The following is a 16,657-nucleotide window of genomic DNA, read 5'->3' on the forward strand; positions in this document are numbered from 1 at the left end:
TTTAACATCTAAATTATGACCAAAATAAAAAACAAAACAGGCAAGGCAGAACATTTCCGGCCTACTCAAGCGTTGCGAAAACTTTTTTGGTTTTATTCAATTAATTAATCAATTATTGACAAAGTAGGTAAGAAATAAAAAGTGTTTATAGTTAAAATTGGAATAACATAATTATATTTAAAATAATTATACAAATATTAACATTAATGTATGTTCAAGTCACTCAATAATTTATCAAAAACGTCATCTGTACTTTTCGTAAAGTCCATAGATCCATTCTGAAATTCGCCAAAATCGTCCTTTGTGTCAGCCAGGCCCAGTTCCGTCAACAGTGTCAAACTGTCAATTCTGTCATTATCAATTTTTGCCTCTGTCAAGTTAGGTATTAGCTGTTCCGACAAATCAGCGTCAGTATCACTATTTTGCCGCCTGTTTGACGCTTTTTTAATTTCTTCGTCGGACAAATCATGATACTCTTTTAATTCCCTTGCAAATTCGATTTCTTCGTCATCTTCTTGACTATCCTGCAAATAATAAATGATTCAATTAAAATAATGTTGGGTTAAAACAACCAAATAAGTTTATATTAAACACAATAAACGTTTATTATTAAATTAATCCAATATTTTTTATGGTGTATCTTAGTTTTTGGAAATATTATTTGGTACAGCTGTTGAAAACTAAACAGGCCTTACCTGAATATATTGCGATGTAGACTTGTATTGGAATGCATTTTGCGATAAATCCACTTCTACTGGGAAGAGACTGGCGTTTTCTTTTAAATGTTCAACTGTTTCACTGAAAATAAATTAACTTCAAATAATGTAAATCCAATATATTGTTAACGTCCCTGAGTCCGTTACCTAATATTTTTTTATTTAAACATCGCAAGTTTTGACGTGACAACGTCTAATAAATCGATGATAGCGCCTGCACACACAAAAAAGCATGACATTGTCCCGTTACGCTCATTGTACGCTTGTGCCACATCTATCTCTCTTCCACTCAATAGGCCTATGCGTCCAAGGATTCACTCCTTCTTTGTATCCAAACAAAATAGTGATAATTCAATAAAATTTATTCAATTTTATTTAGAAAAGTATGCAAACATTTCATCAATGTTTTGTTATGACGCTATCACGTTAAACTATCGCCCGTTAACCGACTTTACAGGCAACCATTTCTTTTACACAATACTATTATTTGTAATGCAATTTTATTGATAGTAAGATAAATCACTAGATGGACCTAAGTTTCTTCTTTCGCGTTTATTTGCAGTATAGCATTTGAAACATCAAATATGTTCGCCTGTATCAAATATATAGCTTTTTACGTACTTGTGATAAACAGCTAATCCCTGTATGAACCGTTTAAGCTGGTAGGCGACGTCTTGAGTTTTCTTGTTCTCTAATAGTTCCAATTTGACGAGTACATCTGAACGGAGACGTGCAAAACGTGTTCTAGCATCTTGACGACAACGGAGTATTAGTCTGCAAATGGTGAATCATTAGTTTATTTATTAAGATCAAATAAAACACTAAATGTAAGGAAGTATGAAGGATGTAATGAAGGATGCACGATTTTAATGTATAACCAAGAAAGATATGATCTTATTATTAACCTTTTTATATAAGTATATAGTGATCATCTTCTCTGATTTTCTAGCATTTAGAACAAGACTAGCAAAACTCGGCGAACTCCGTTTCGCCACCAGATGGCTTCGTTTTATGTAACATATCGTTTGGTGATCCCGCTTTTCTGTTGAAATTTTCCTGAATTTTCTTTTTTATAAACCTCACGGAGCCCGAGACCTTTCCAACGAATGCAAAACCGTGGAAATCGGTTTGTGCGTTCGGAGTTATAGCGTCAGGAAGGAAAACCCGACTTATTTTTATATAGTAGATATGTTGTGAGTCACGAAGTGATCAACTTACCCTTTAGAACTTAACGACAGAAACATTTCAGCGTCTGTTTTCACTATATTTTTTTAAAATAATAAAACTTTATTCATGACAGTAATAAGGTTGTGACAAAGTTAATCTAACGCTAATCCTAGGTGTTGTGGATAACTAGATTACACACCACGGAATAATTAAAACAATGTTTACGAGAGAAATTTGTTTTAGTGTTACAACTAATCAAACACAAGTCATATACATTAAGTATGCGTGAATGTATGAGTGTGTGAATGGGTATGTATGCGTATAATTTGATTAATGGTTACGATTTGTAGTAGGTAACTTGTGAAAAATATGGCGTGATGCCAACTAGCCTTACTAGTAGGCCAGTCATATATAGAAGAACATCTATTACTTCCCAATCAAGAACCGGTTAAAACTAAATAAGCAGTTTAGCAAAACAAACACAAACCTATACTCATAATTTCCAGTCTCAACTCTATAAAGTGTTTCCTGCAAGGCATTATAGCCATATTCATCATCATCCATTTCTTTAACCTTCAAACAGTACGAGAGGTACTCAAATTTTGTGTCTGCGTACTTCCGAATTGTTAGTTTTGTGTCCGGTATCGCTTTGTGTAGATATGTTCCCATATCTGCTAGTATCTAGAAATTAATGTAATATATTTTTAATACAGTCCATGAAAAAGACACAATTTAACATTACGGTCTAGCCTAACTTGACTAAAAATAACGAGACAACAAAATGAAATACGAAAATTTTAGCCCATCTAAAGGCTAAAATTTTTTTTTAGGTCACTCAGGTATATATAAGTTATCTTAAAATAGTAATAAATAGGCATCTAATTATAATTTAAAGAAGATTCATAGAGAATTAGTAGGGAAGGGGATGACGGGTCTGGGCGTTACTGCATACGATTTGTTGCATTTTCTGAGAAGATTTACTATGGTAATATATATATATATTTTTTTACCACAGGAAAGTAGAGATTTCAACGAACTGAAAGCAACTTTTTGAAAAAAGCTGATATTTTGACGGGTGAATTTTCGATTGAAAATTAGGGTGTTTTTTCGATATTAATTCAAAATAAGGTGAAAAAATAAATATTTTTAATCAAATAAATTACAGCGTATTTGGGACATAGAAAAGTAAGTTTTCACCAAATTTCGTTAAAAAAAAAATTTGTAAAAGATAAAAATTAAAAACAAAAAACTTGGTTTTTTGAATTTTTCACATAAATTTTGAGATTATGTGAAAAATTTATGAATACAAAAGTTTTAGATCTTTTTATTACCTACAACTTCCATTTAACTTTCTTCGATAGGACTTTTAGTTTTGCCGGAAATCGAGATAAACCGTTTTTTACCCTTAAAACTCCCGTAAAGTAACATAAAGTCAAACAATCAAAAGGAGCGGGATATCAATAAAAAATCTGCTAAAAGCATTTTATAGACTTCCGGAAGTTAGCCTCAGTTTGCTTGGCAGAACATATCTCGAACGCAGGAACGAAGGGGAGTCGAATATTTTTTTTTGGGCGGCATGTAACATCAAGCTTTAATTAAATTAACGTGGGTAAAAGTAAATAGTTATTAATAAAACTACTTATACAATTCAATGCTACCTACCGGTTTTAAAGTTTTCAACATTTTGATCCCATCTCGTTCCAATAATCTGTGATATTGGCCAAACTTTGTAAATGCTTCGGAGGCCCTCGCTTGAGGCTCTCTCACACCGATTGTAGCGAAAACATCACCGAGAGACTTAAATGTTTGAAGTAAGTCGAAATATGATTTTAACATTCTGAAATACACGAGTTAATCATTTTAAAGGAACATTGACATTTCCGTAACGCATAGTCCTATTGTTAAAGAATTCCCGGGCTCAAAACCGGGACCCAAAAGTTTTTTTTTAAACATTTAACGGTTGCTCTAATTCAGAAATGTTTCGGCGTTTAAACGGTCCAGTGTCACCAATAGGAGCGTTCAGTTGTCAGTTTCTAAGTCAATCGTGTCACATAGTTATGGAATATAGTGCCTTGGTTGAGGTAGAGGGTTGTATCAGCGCAGAGGAATCAGTCACCAACGTAGTCCTGGAATGCGTGTACTAACTAACTAACGTACAGAAATCCTCGGAGCAGTGAGGTCGCTCCGTGAAGCATGTGAAGTGCCCAGGAGATTTCCGTGCTTGTGTAAGGAGCTAGGCTTAATTAGCCACGACTTTACACAAAACGGACCTAGTAAGAGTATAAGTGCGGACACTGAGTCCACCAACCTTTATAACTGTTCAATTCTTATATCTAATACCTAATTCTTGTATCATTATAACTTTGATCAATTAGTATACCTTTTAGCCAATTCCACCAATTTCTTATACGTATTCTCTGTTTCTCTCATTTCATTTAGTCTTGCAACTAACGTATCATTGCATAGAATAGCCCTCGACAATCCTAAAGCATCTGCTGTACCAGACGACATATTCTCCACTAAGCGATGTTTCATTTTCTTCATTATAATATCTAAGGTCTTGCCCTGTTTAGGGTCCGCGTGTAGTTTGTTGTAATTTATAGTAACTGTGTCCTGAAAATGACAGAGGGACAATGACAATTTCTAAATCAGCAAGAATGTTCTGTGTTTTGTCCTAGAATAGAATTTGGAGGATTTTTTAAAATGTGACTGATATTCGATGAGTGACTTCCAATATATATGCCATCAAAAACAAAACTTGTATAAAAAAACAAAGTCCCGCAACGCCGTTCTTCTACTGTAATAGTTGTGAGATCAATATTACCAAGTCAGTCAATTTATTCAGTCCCTAAATAATGGATCTTCTGTCTTAAGTTATTACGTGATTGGCTATTCTAACAACATCTTATAGTGACCATATCAATATTAGAAATATTTATTGGTTTAAATAAACATTGACTTGGATATCTTGGCAATATATTAAATTAGATTGTTTAATGCGATTGCCAAGTCAATCCATATAAAAACATAAAAGATTTGTAATAATAATTGGTATGTAAATGGGTACCAAAGTGAGTCTATCAAAAAGCGAAAACTTTGGGGACTTCGATATTTTTATACATACCTTAGCTGCTTGTATCATTTTAGCTACTTCAACCTTAGTTTTCCCTTTAACACTTTGACCATTAACACCAACGATTTCATCACCACTCTGCAACGTTCCATCTTTAGCTGTTGGTGTGTTATCAAATATCTGAAATTAATAGTTATTTTTTGAAGTTGGTCAGTGAAAATAGCTCTTAGAATTAGAACATTCTTTCTCTTACTTTGAGAGCACGATAGAATATGATACTATTGTCAAGTACCGTTAACATGTCACAAGGAAGAGACTGGCTGCCCACAACACAGGGAATCCTAGTGTGGGGGCTAGTGCACTTTTTTTTTACCTAAATATCCTTTTTATGGTGCATAATAAAGTATTTTCTTTATTTCTTTTCAATAGCCTACCATTGATTTTTGTTTTGTTTTTTACTTTTCCTAACAAGAGCCTCAAGCTTAATTTTATTTTTCTTAATAGGCAAGTAGGAGATCAGCCATCTGTGCTAGACACACGCCGTCGATTTTAAGCTCAAAGATATGCTGTTTTCTAGATCATACCTTTCGTACCTTCACCATACGAGCGAGTCTTAAATACGCACAGAAAGAAAAGTCCGTGATTCGTACGACCTCCGGGCTGAAAGTCGGCCACTTAAGACAGACCAACACTGCTCTAGATATTATATACGTATACGTTGATTTAATTACCTGTACGATATAAAGACATGGACATAAAGGTGCTCCACCACCTATACTGATACCAATAAGATTTTTCTCATCTTTTGTTAAAACAACGCTGCCCGATGTCACTGTCATTCCCCTGAAATAACCAGTAATTATGAGTTTCGACGTTTAATAAGCGTTTAATTTACAGTTTTGGTGGGTAATGCAGCCAGCTTGCTGCTAAAAGTATGCTTGGACTGATTTGAATCTAATTTTAGACCCCGTTTATGATCTAATAATTATTTAATATCCGAAAAGCATTTCCGATATAATATTTGGATAGTAATGACATCTTTAAGTGCCTGGCTGTACAATATGTCAGTACCATGAGCCAATGAAGCTCATTGCAATATAGTGATAACGTATTTAATTAATCATAAATATATAACCCTGATATATAACTTGGCGGTGGGCAAGCCACATAGCGCGTATGGAAAAGAACCGATGCACCCGCAGGCTCATTGAATGGAGACCTCGGCAGAACAAAAGACTGCGTGGCCTAGGACCAGGTGGACTGACGACAGCGTAGAGAAGGGTGGCTCCTAGAGGTAGCAAGCACTGGAGGAAAATGGAGGAGGCCTACGTCCAGAAATGGGCCAAATAAAGAGGCTGATGATGATATAATCTTGTTAGTTGTACAACTTATTGTATATGGAAACGTATAAAATGCGAAGTCTTACAAGTTGCAAAGTTTCCTAGTTTAAAAACTAGAAAATGTTCACTCTTGTTGCTAAATTGAAAACTATTATGCGTCTACACGTTTATCACTATGATTATATACGTGTCTACGCCCAGAGCCTGTAACATCTGATAGCTACCCCGGTCTCAATAATGCGTTTTTGTTCTGCAAGCCCAACTATGCGTCAGCGCATACGAAAACGATGGTATTATTACTATTGGAAGTTACAGAAGTACGGGCGCTGTTTAATAGACTAAATAAAACACATTTTTTTTTAATTTTTATTATTTGAGCAATACAGGGAAAGCGGAATATACATTGAGAATGTTTATTTATTTATTAAAGATTACACAACATACATAACGCTATATCTACAGTTTATGTTACAAGCTATGTTTTATAAAATATATGAAAATGTTAGAAAAAATAAACATACCATAAAAATTACTAGCAAAACAGCGGATTAGGTAAGTTAGAAGAAAAAAATATAATTTCACAAGTAATGTGAATATATCTACAGCCAGAGCTATCGATTTATTACAGCTGGCACAGAGTATACAATACAGAGTATACAGTGTTAATGATTTTAGCTGTATATAGATAATCCTTAAATGTTTAATCAATCATTAAGTCCACACAGTGCAGGGAACACACAGGGCTCAAACTCACATAAGATTTTGATGCTGTATTAAATAGCGGCTGCTTCTTAAATCGTTGTAAATACAATCAGCATTCTCCGTATCTTCTGTTCTGTAAATTTAATAGTTAATATATTGACGCAAAATTGTATCAAAACATTTCAATCAAAGCGAGAAATTATGAAATACTTCCGACATCATAACGCACAATAATACACAAAGGCATGATCTTATAAGATTTGAATACTAAGTTTATTAATTCATTACGTACTCGGTACTCTGGTAGTTCCAATAGCGATATCGATTGCGATCTCAAGTTCACGTTAAAAGAAAATTAATACCACAATCCCAAGATCGCGACATCTATATAGAGGAATCATCGTCATTACAAAAATGTCGGAATAGGTATCGGTAGAGCTGAGAAGTCACACAATGACAGGAAAAGAGTGTGTATGTGTGTAAAAAAGTTTGTATGGTTAGGAGGAGGGACTTCTGATATTTTGAAGTCGGTTAAATATTTTAATTAGCCATTACTTAAAGTACCTAGGTTTTGTAAATACTTACATTTCAAGGTATATTTTCAATCAACGCTGGGGCACTAAATAATAATTATGTTAGGAAATGACATCGTTTAAAGAAAGATAAAAATAAAATAATAATACCTTTCATCAACAGGTAGTAATAAATTGGAGGTGGTTGGTATGTCCGGTTGAGGTTGGCTAAATTATTATTAAAATAAAATGCACGTTAATTGTTTTTATAGAAATAGATTGAACATAAATAAATGCCGTAATAGTACGCGCTATATTATGTAAAAAATAAAAAAGTATTACCTTTCATTCACAGGAAGCAACAGATGGGTGTTATTTGGTATATCCAGTTTTGGATTGCTAAATAATTTTACATAAAAAAATGTCTTAAGCTAGAGAAATTTCCGAGTTTCGTAAACTTAAAATAGAAAATAAAAGAAAAAAATTACATTTTATCCTCAAACAGTGTGTGCCCGATGGTCAACATGTGGTTATAATTGGGGTCATAAAAAGGTAGAATTTGCACTCTTTGGGACATGTTCACAAAACAAACAGCAAACTCAAATACGAGATAATGTTCTGTAAGGGAAGTCAGCGATAAACAAAAAGATAAAACATTTAAAATAGACAATTTACATACATTTTGTCCTCTTCGAAAAAGTAGTCGTCGTCGTATTCTTGCATCATTTTTACACTTTATAATATTTATAAGAAAAATACAAACCAACGTTGTTAGGTTTATCGATTTTTATTATTTACGTGGGAGGCGGGATGGTGTTTACGCATGCGCGTTGTTAGACCAGCGCTATCCAATAGCAATACAGAAGAGTAAGAACATTTTGAAATGTGTTGATATGTCATTTTGTTTATGGTTCACACTCTACCATAGATACTCCATATTATGTCATGTCATGTCATGTCAACCATGAAGTCAAGATTGAAATTGGGAATGCTTAATCAACCTATTGGTTGGTATCTTTGGATTAGTTAGCCAGCGTTAGTTATTTCGACTACCTATGTTTTTGCGTGTTGTTCCCACGAGAATGTAAGTGCGTGCTCCTATTTCACCATGCCTACTGCTGATAGAGGACAAATCTTTGTTTTTTATTTTATTATTAATTACTTAAAGATGTCATGTGGAACATGGTGTAATGGTTGCGGCTCCTTACAAACATTGTGTAAAACAAAAAACTTGGCGATTAAAAAGAGTGGCGGAGAGTTTATTCTTCTTCTCGTCCGTTCTACGCCCTTGATTTGAGAACTGGCGGTAAATGTAAAATTAGAAGCATTTAATATGTATTTCTTTATTGACGTTCATAAGTGTCATTGTGTTACCTAAATGAATAAATGATTTTGAATTTGAATTTGTTAGATTTTGCTTCTTATAGAAGTCTCAATATCACTTACAGTATCACAAAGTGATATGAATTCGAAATTTCATATTTTTTTAACTGGAAAGTTAAATGGGTCCTTGAGAAGAACCTGCTATTGCACAACTGCAATAATGTTGCGTTGTGATACTGCGTGATTTGAATTATAATACAATATAGTTCAAATCATCTACTTGTATAAGACATCATAGTTTACTTTTGCAATTACTAACAAAACAGTCGCTACTTCGTACCCTATAGGTGCATGTTTACAGATTTACGAAAACTAAAATACATCCTACTAATATTATCAACGCGAAAGTTTGTAAGTATGGATGGATGTTTGTTACACTTTCACATAAAATCTTTAATGGATTTTAATCAAACTTTACAATAATATAGCTTATACGTCAAAATAACCCCTACGCTATTATAAAGATATGCTGAGAATTGTCAAAAAGTAAGTAGGAAAAAATCTACCCTCTGCGAGCTATTTTGGCATGTACAATGGAAATGTTTATCTAAAATAGTCCTACAAAAAAGCCCACCATAGTGTATATCTGTGTCTTATGTGTAAGCTATAATAGCCAAAATAGTGAACCATAACTACTATAAAAATTGATAATTTATTTCAAATGCATATTTGGTAATAATAAATTGATTCCTAAATGAAAATAGATACTTTTATCGCTTTTGGTATTTAAAGTAGATAAAATATATCTTTCAAGCTACATCATTTGGACAAATATTATTTTAATTCTGCGCAGACGAAGTCGCGGGCACCTGCTAGTCTACTATAAATTTCCACCGAAAATACGCAACATTTTTAAAGCTTAAATGAATTTTAAATCGCAATTACCAAATGATCTCTAACCTCCAGCACAAAGCATTGTTATTAACAAATTATAATTACCCCGAAGTTCAAATTATGTAATACACCAGTTCGCGGGCCATAAGTTTTTTGGCAGTCGCTTGTTTCGCAAGTATAAAGTAATTCATACTAAATTATAGGCCGGTTAAGAAACTTGGGTTGCCTGTAAAAGTTGCAACAAATACGAGTTGGACACGGTGTGGTATTGACATGGAAAAATGAGGGCTATTGTGAGTGAGTTTTTTGTGTTTAGTGTCTGTGAAATCGGTTGTATATAAAAAATAAATATATATTTAAATGTTTTAGAAAAGTATTTCTAACAAAATATCTTAATAAGTTATTCCTAAAAAAATAATTGGGTAGATTTAGTTTAAACAAACAATTTATTTAATTTCATTTATATTCAACACGTAGTTTGTATCAGGCTGTCAGACGCCTAGTTAACATCTAATAAAATAACATTATATTGCCATTAAATTGTAATTTTACGGTATAGCAAAGTGTTAAATTAACTTGAACGTTTATTATGCCGCTATAATTCAATATATCATTCGTGTGGTCATTTAGTATATTTTCTTTTGCGGTTATTTAAATATATTTAGCAAAATTACCAAATTTAATTGTAAATAAGGGTCAACAAGTGTATTGGAGAGTTACTACAATAGTTTTTTATTCGTATATCGTCATATTTTATAATTTTTGTTTTTAAAAATTAAGTAGTATAGGTATATATTTTATAATATAAAATTCTCGTGTCGCGGTGTTTGTAGTTAAACTCCTCCGAAACAGCTTGACCGATTCTCATGAAATTTTGTGTGCTTATTGGGTATGTCTGAGAATCGGACATCATTTTTCATCTCCCTACATGTTAAGGGTAGTCCACCCCTAAATTATTATTTTTAATTTTTAGATAAATTATTTATTTTTTATTTTTTATGATACAGCATTAAAATACATACAAACCCTCTACGATCAACCCCTATTTTTCATTATAAATGGCAAAACGATGTTTGCCGGATCAGCTAATATTTTATAGCAGTGGATTAGTTGGTAAAACAAAAAAAACATTTAAACCAGCTCTCTGCGTCCCGGCAAAGATATTTTTTTGGGTGAACAGGCACACAAGGCTTATATTAAGTTATCTTAAGTCCACCCCAGGACTACGGTACAAAAATAATCTCCTGCAACAGACTAAAGTGATTTATCTAAAAATTCATTTGTTTTAGTCGATCTGTCTTCTGCTCCTGTATTACCGACAAGTCCTTTCTGCTCCTGCCGGGCCGATCGGTACATTCCTCCAAACGAACGCCATCGGGTTTCCCGTCATCCACGATGCTCAGACGTGGATATTTGACCCAGACGTTGCTCAACGAAGAAGAAAACAATTTATTGAATTGAATGGGGATAAAGGCGAAAAGTTAATAGAGCGGTTCGGTCTGGGGATCGATGGCTATGAAGATGAGAGGTTGAGGCAACAAAGGATTCGTGATGAGGGTCATTTGGGAGGTTTGAACGCTTTGCAGCCCTAAATAGATTAGTGGTTTTTGAATGAATATTTACGTATTTATGTTATTGAAAAGAATATTTCGTATTAATAACCTCAGTCTTTTACGTAACGTCTTAATCCTGTTATTAAGGAGATTACTAGGACTTACTTTAATGATTGTTTCTCATTATATTATGCTTACTGCCAAACTAGTCTATAGCAAATACTTATAATTACGTATATAAACATTAATGTACAAGAACTACGAATCATAGTGTATTTTTCCCAATCACGCCAAAATCTAGCAAGTAATATATTATAATTAAAAATGTTATAGTTGTTAATTTTCTGTTTTATTTCAATCGAAAATCTTTCTTAGTCCGGTCTGGAATGCTATTTATCACCTAGTATAGTCATTGAGTCATTTATACTCACCTATCGCAATAATTTGTAGAAAAATGATTCGTGGTATTTTCCCCGCACCTTGAACTCAAGGTTTTGATAATAATTAATGAATAGGATCTTAACTATTTAAGATTATTCTAAAATGCTTGTTAGTGTGCAATGACGCTCGTATACCTGCAATGAAACTTGAATATTTATAAGGTGGATTCAAGTTACTTAATACTTAATTCACGTTAAGTGAATGTTTGAACACGCAATCTTAATAGTATAGCTGCTACTCCGATTTCCATTCGTATTGGTGTCTCTCTAATGAGGCATGAACTAAATTATTATTATTATAGTCAATCACTCTACTGTACTTGACTATGACTAGGTTGTGTTCCCACCACACTGTAAAGTTCTTTCTTTTCTTTCTGATTATGTATGACAGAGTGGGGTGGTGAGGAGACAGGATTTTGTCGTCTAGCGACAGGAAGGACGGAGGAGACAGATGAGGATAGAGAGACAGAGACAGGGACCGATAGTTGTCAAAACAACAAACGATAACCTGAACAATGTCTCAAGAGCACGACCAGAATATTAACAAAAACAGGACCTGCCGATAAATTGTTGAAGATAATGACGACAGCATATTGACGTCATAGATTGGTTTGTTGGCATCAGCCATTTAATGTCGACATTAGAGTCTACTGTTTAAAGGGTTCTGCTTGGTTCGACCGCAAATTATATGGCTGAACCAAGCAGAAGCCTCAATAATAATCCTGTCTCCTCACCACCAACCACTCCGTCATGTATATAACAAAGAAAATCGTATGTAACAATATTTAGTTTATTTATCACAGAATTACTTACAATTAAGGTACACATCTGTTAAATAAAAATGAGTGCAGATCTAATTATTAAGCCATTCAGCTATTAATGAATATTATAAAACATATTAGTTTAATAGCAACCTTGATTCAAAGAAATTGTGGCAAACACAAGCCAAATTGTAAGCCACGCTTCAGTGGTTAGTTGGAATTCCGGATCAAATTAATAATTATTCTGCATTAACTTATTAAGTATAACAAAATAAATCAATGGTGCTACAACCTTTTTAGGTCTGGGCCTCAGATTTCTGTATCTGTTTCATGATCATTTGGTAATCTAATAGGCATGTAGGTGATCAGCCTTTTGTTGCTGACGCACGCCGTTGACTTTTTGGGTCTAAGGCAAGCCGGTTTCCTCACGATGTTTTCCTTCAGCGTTCGAACGAATGTTAAATGCGGTGATCGAACCTACGACCTCAGGGATGAGAGTCGCACGCTAAAGGCACTAGGCCAACACTGCTCACATACCCTTATATCATTGTCACTTATCCTTATAATTTGTTGTGTCGTACATAGTACTGCGGTCTCCAGGTTTGATTTGACCAGAAGAAATGGTCCTTCATATCGTAAAACAAAAGACGAAACGGTGGCAATAGCTTTGAAAATTGTAGTCACGGCTTACTTGGACACAATTTGTCCCTTTTTACAATAAATATATTTAGTAGTGTTAAAGATTATCCTAAGCACACAGACAGTTCCGTGAGAGTCCCGACGCCCAGCTTAAGGACCTATATGGTCGCCAAACTCCAAAAAAGTACATTGTTTCTTACCATTTTTCGTCTATGTTTCTTGAAGTAGGGAGAATGGAAAAAATATACGGTGGAGTAGTTGATGTATCTATTTTGAAAGATCGATACACGATTTAAATAACTTCGCTCTATAGAAAAAAATCCAAACCTAGCCAATTTTTGACACTGAATTCATTTTATGACTAAAATGTATAGAACACGATATATTTTGTCGGCATTAGCCAAGTCATCCATTTCAGAAAAAAATTGATAAAATTCCTTTAATTTAATGGTTTACATAACTAATTGTTATTACGGGCCGGCGCGCTTCAGTGCTCCAGCTCTCCACTGCGCCCCGCAGTCCACCCCGAGTCACTGACACAGCAATTCGTGCTGGGATAGGGCCTTAAGTATACGGTTAACTGATGGTATGAATCCGTGACGAGCTTAGCGCTAATATTGATATATTTAAATTCAAAAACCCTGAGATGTCAATAGATAGTTCAGTTCGGCGACATTCATGAACCTATCTCTTATGGTAAATTTATATATACCTATAGATCAATACAACTACGAAATCCACATTTGTGCTGCAGAAGCGGGCTGTTCGGGGTATTTGTTGTTTCCCCAAGGGAGTCGGATTAAGTTTAAGGCGTTAAATATTATGACATTATCTGGTCATATTCTTGTAACCTTGTTGTATGTCCAAAAAAATAAACAATTTTAAAACAAATGGTGACTTTCATCAGTATAATACTCGAAATAGTACAACCAACCAGGCTCCAGAAGATAAACCACTTCTTATATGGAAATTGTATTCGTTTTTACAACAAACTTCAAAGCGAAATTAGACTCAAATTTGGCGATTAAAATGAGTGGCGGGGAGTTTCTTGCCCACTCTACGCCCTAGACTTGCGAACTGATGGTTAATGTAAATTTAGAATTTATTTAACATGTTCTGTTGACGTTCACAAGTTCATTGGTTACCTATATGAGTAGTTATTTTTAATTTGAATTCTAGCTCATTTGCTTTGCATCATGCTTTGCTCCCAATTATGTCGATAATTAAGGAACGACGCTGAAAGTTCTCTCGACTTTCTCATATATAATGTTAGAAAATTAATCCCTCAAAACAAAAATGTATTTCAGTAAAAGACTTAAGATAATGTTACAATTAAAATAAAACAAGCACAATTAAATTTATTCATTTATTTAAGTATTACAATATCGAGACTACAATTTCAAAACTTAGTCTAATGACAGGTAATAATAAAAAATAGGTAATTACTACCTATTCTGAGAATAGGAATTCTAGTCTTAGCTATCGCATATTTGGAGTAAAAAAATATTTTTTTAATTTTAATTCATGCACCTGATATTAAACTTTGATTAGAGAGTAAACGTTGCGACGTTAACGAGAATATCTTTATCGATAGTATTGATCACCACGACATCTATGTATTTATCAATACACATGAAGTGCAAGTCACAAAAAACAGATGGCGTTGTTAACAAAAAAAGGTAAAAATATTATCGACATTTTATTCCCTTATCGAAGTATATGTGAACTATGCAAATGGCTTACAAATACAACAGACAAATAAAACGATAACTTTGTTAAAGATTCAAAAAATAATAAACAAAATTTGAACCTCCAAGAAAATTATCATTGCTTAAAGCTAAAGGAGTAGAACAATATTTAATTCGATATATATTATTTGATTAAATTTGTCACTTGCCAAAATAGTGTTCAACATCATTCAATCAAATAATTACACCAATTTTAATCTATATGTAAACAATGATAAATGCATAAAGAAGTATTGTTATCGATAAAATTGTGACTTTAAACTTAAACTAAAGGACCAAAGAGAGAATTCAAATTTTATTACATAGTAAGGCACCGCAAGTTTTTGGTTTATACGAACGTTTAAGAGAAATATTCTAAATAGGACAAAAACTTACACTAAGAACACCGAAGCATTACCTTAATATGGCATTATTATAAATAATGATTATTAATAGGAGATCAAAATGTAACTAAGGCCATACAGCCATCACTGATAAATTGATAGAAAATAAGCATACATCTAACTCCATGAATCCAAATTGTGACTAAACCTAAACACGAATTTTAGCTGGTTCTTAAAGTGTGTAATAGATGTCGCTGTTATCCGTTGTAGCTTAAAATTTCTAACAATTTATTAGTTCGTAGGCTGTTTGTCATGTTTAGCCGTTTCGTTGATCCTCGGGCACTCGTTATGTCGGTCAAAACGCGTCTTCTTCAATGACTGCGGAGACCTGAAACATTTTAAGTAATATATTTAAAAAACTTTAAGGTCTGGTCCTTAGATTTCAGTATCTGTTCAGGGTACATTTGTTTTTAAAGTGAAACATATTTAGGCGCATGAGGGTAAATTTTTTAAAAAACGTCACGAAGATGTGCATCGTTTTTGTCGAAGAAAAGGGAGAGAGCATGAACTTTTTTATAGAACAGGGGGCAAACGGGCACACCGTGAGGATTTTTTTTTTTTTTTTTTTTTTTTTTTTTTTTTTTTTTTTTTACTTGGGGAAATGCATTGCGCATACCCCACCGCGGTGCGACTGCTTAGTGCGGGAGGGTTATGTGGGACTCGCGAATGTGCATACCCACTAAAACCCCAAGGCGCCACCAACAATCGCCTTAGGCGGGATGCGGTAACAGCAGAGCCTTATCCGCTTACACCGTGAGGATGCTTCAAGTACGAGCGAGTGTTAAATGCGACTTTCTGTCCATATCCGCTAAAGAGCTGATTGGACAACAAACACTGTTCTGAGAAATATAATCTACTTTAAGACAAATATATTAATTTGAATACTACATAATTATATTTTTTTTTCAGTTATTAACACAGACTATTTAATAGAGCAGTTATATTACCAACACATAAATTTATGTATCTATTCTCATAATATATTTAACTAAGTATATTTTCTCTTTATATACTGTTTAAGTATCGACCACACCTATTGTTGCTTAACAACATATAATGTAAGTTGTACATTATTTATGTTAGAGCAATTTAAGGCACCTGCTACGCCTGAGGCATTTTTATGAATAATTCATAAAGTCATATAACATACAGAAGGTTAACATTATGGTTGTGTATTTAAGTCCACAGGAGCTAAGTAAATATCTGTAAGGTTCGATAGTGAACTTTCAGTCTTATAAATCAGCGTATTCTAAATGTTGAATTTAGTAAAGGAACTGAGTGCAATGGGCTATCGGTACACCTGATGTTCTCCAGGCCTTGGCCTGGAAGAATCCTCGAGTTTATATACGGTAAAGAAGTTGTATTTAACTAACATAAATAAAATAAAATATTATATTTTACAAAAA

At 33.6% G+C, this 16,657-nt stretch overlaps 2 protein-coding genes across 9 annotated transcripts in view; both read right to left on the reverse strand.

Annotated features, from left to right (window-relative positions):
- Positions 1-151: 151 nt before the first annotated feature.
- On the reverse strand, positions 152-8,367 carry LOC125059375 (PRKCA-binding protein). 7 transcript variants are annotated; one of them, XM_047663775.1, is made up of 12 exons: positions 8,274-8,367; positions 7,999-8,128; positions 7,682-7,738; positions 7,051-7,131; positions 5,688-5,799; positions 5,008-5,136; positions 4,264-4,496; positions 3,546-3,720; positions 2,371-2,564; positions 1,338-1,490; positions 696-798; positions 152-524 (listed from the first exon to the last, which is right to left on the reverse strand). In XM_047663775.1, the coding sequence occupies exons 2-12, from the start codon at positions 8,085-8,087 to the stop codon at positions 204-206; spliced, it is 1,647 nt and encodes a 548-aa protein (XP_047519731.1). In that variant the 5' UTR covers positions 8,088-8,128; positions 8,274-8,367; the 3' UTR covers positions 152-203. The 7 variants fall into 7 exon arrangements, with proteins under 7 accessions (XP_047519731.1, XP_047519730.1, XP_047519732.1 ...); XM_047663774.1 differs by having other exon boundaries at positions 8,190-8,323; XM_047663776.1 differs by lacking the exon at positions 7,999-8,128 and having other exon boundaries at positions 8,190-8,354.
- A 6,334-nt stretch (positions 8,368-14,701) lies between these two features.
- Positions 14,702-16,657, reverse strand: part of LOC125059439 — a 106,420-nt gene continuing 104,464 nt past the window's right edge. For both annotated transcript variants that reach the window (XM_047663866.1, XM_047663867.1), the window contains one exon: positions 14,702-15,579. The gene's annotated coding sequence lies outside the window, so the exon portion shown is untranslated. The remainder of the gene's footprint in view (positions 15,580-16,657) is intronic.

The sequence above is a fragment of the Pieris napi genome, chromosome 19, assembly GCF_905475465.1.
Source record: "Pieris napi chromosome 19, ilPieNapi1.2, whole genome shotgun sequence".
Classification (NCBI taxonomy): domain Eukaryota; kingdom Metazoa; phylum Arthropoda; class Insecta; order Lepidoptera; family Pieridae; genus Pieris; species Pieris napi.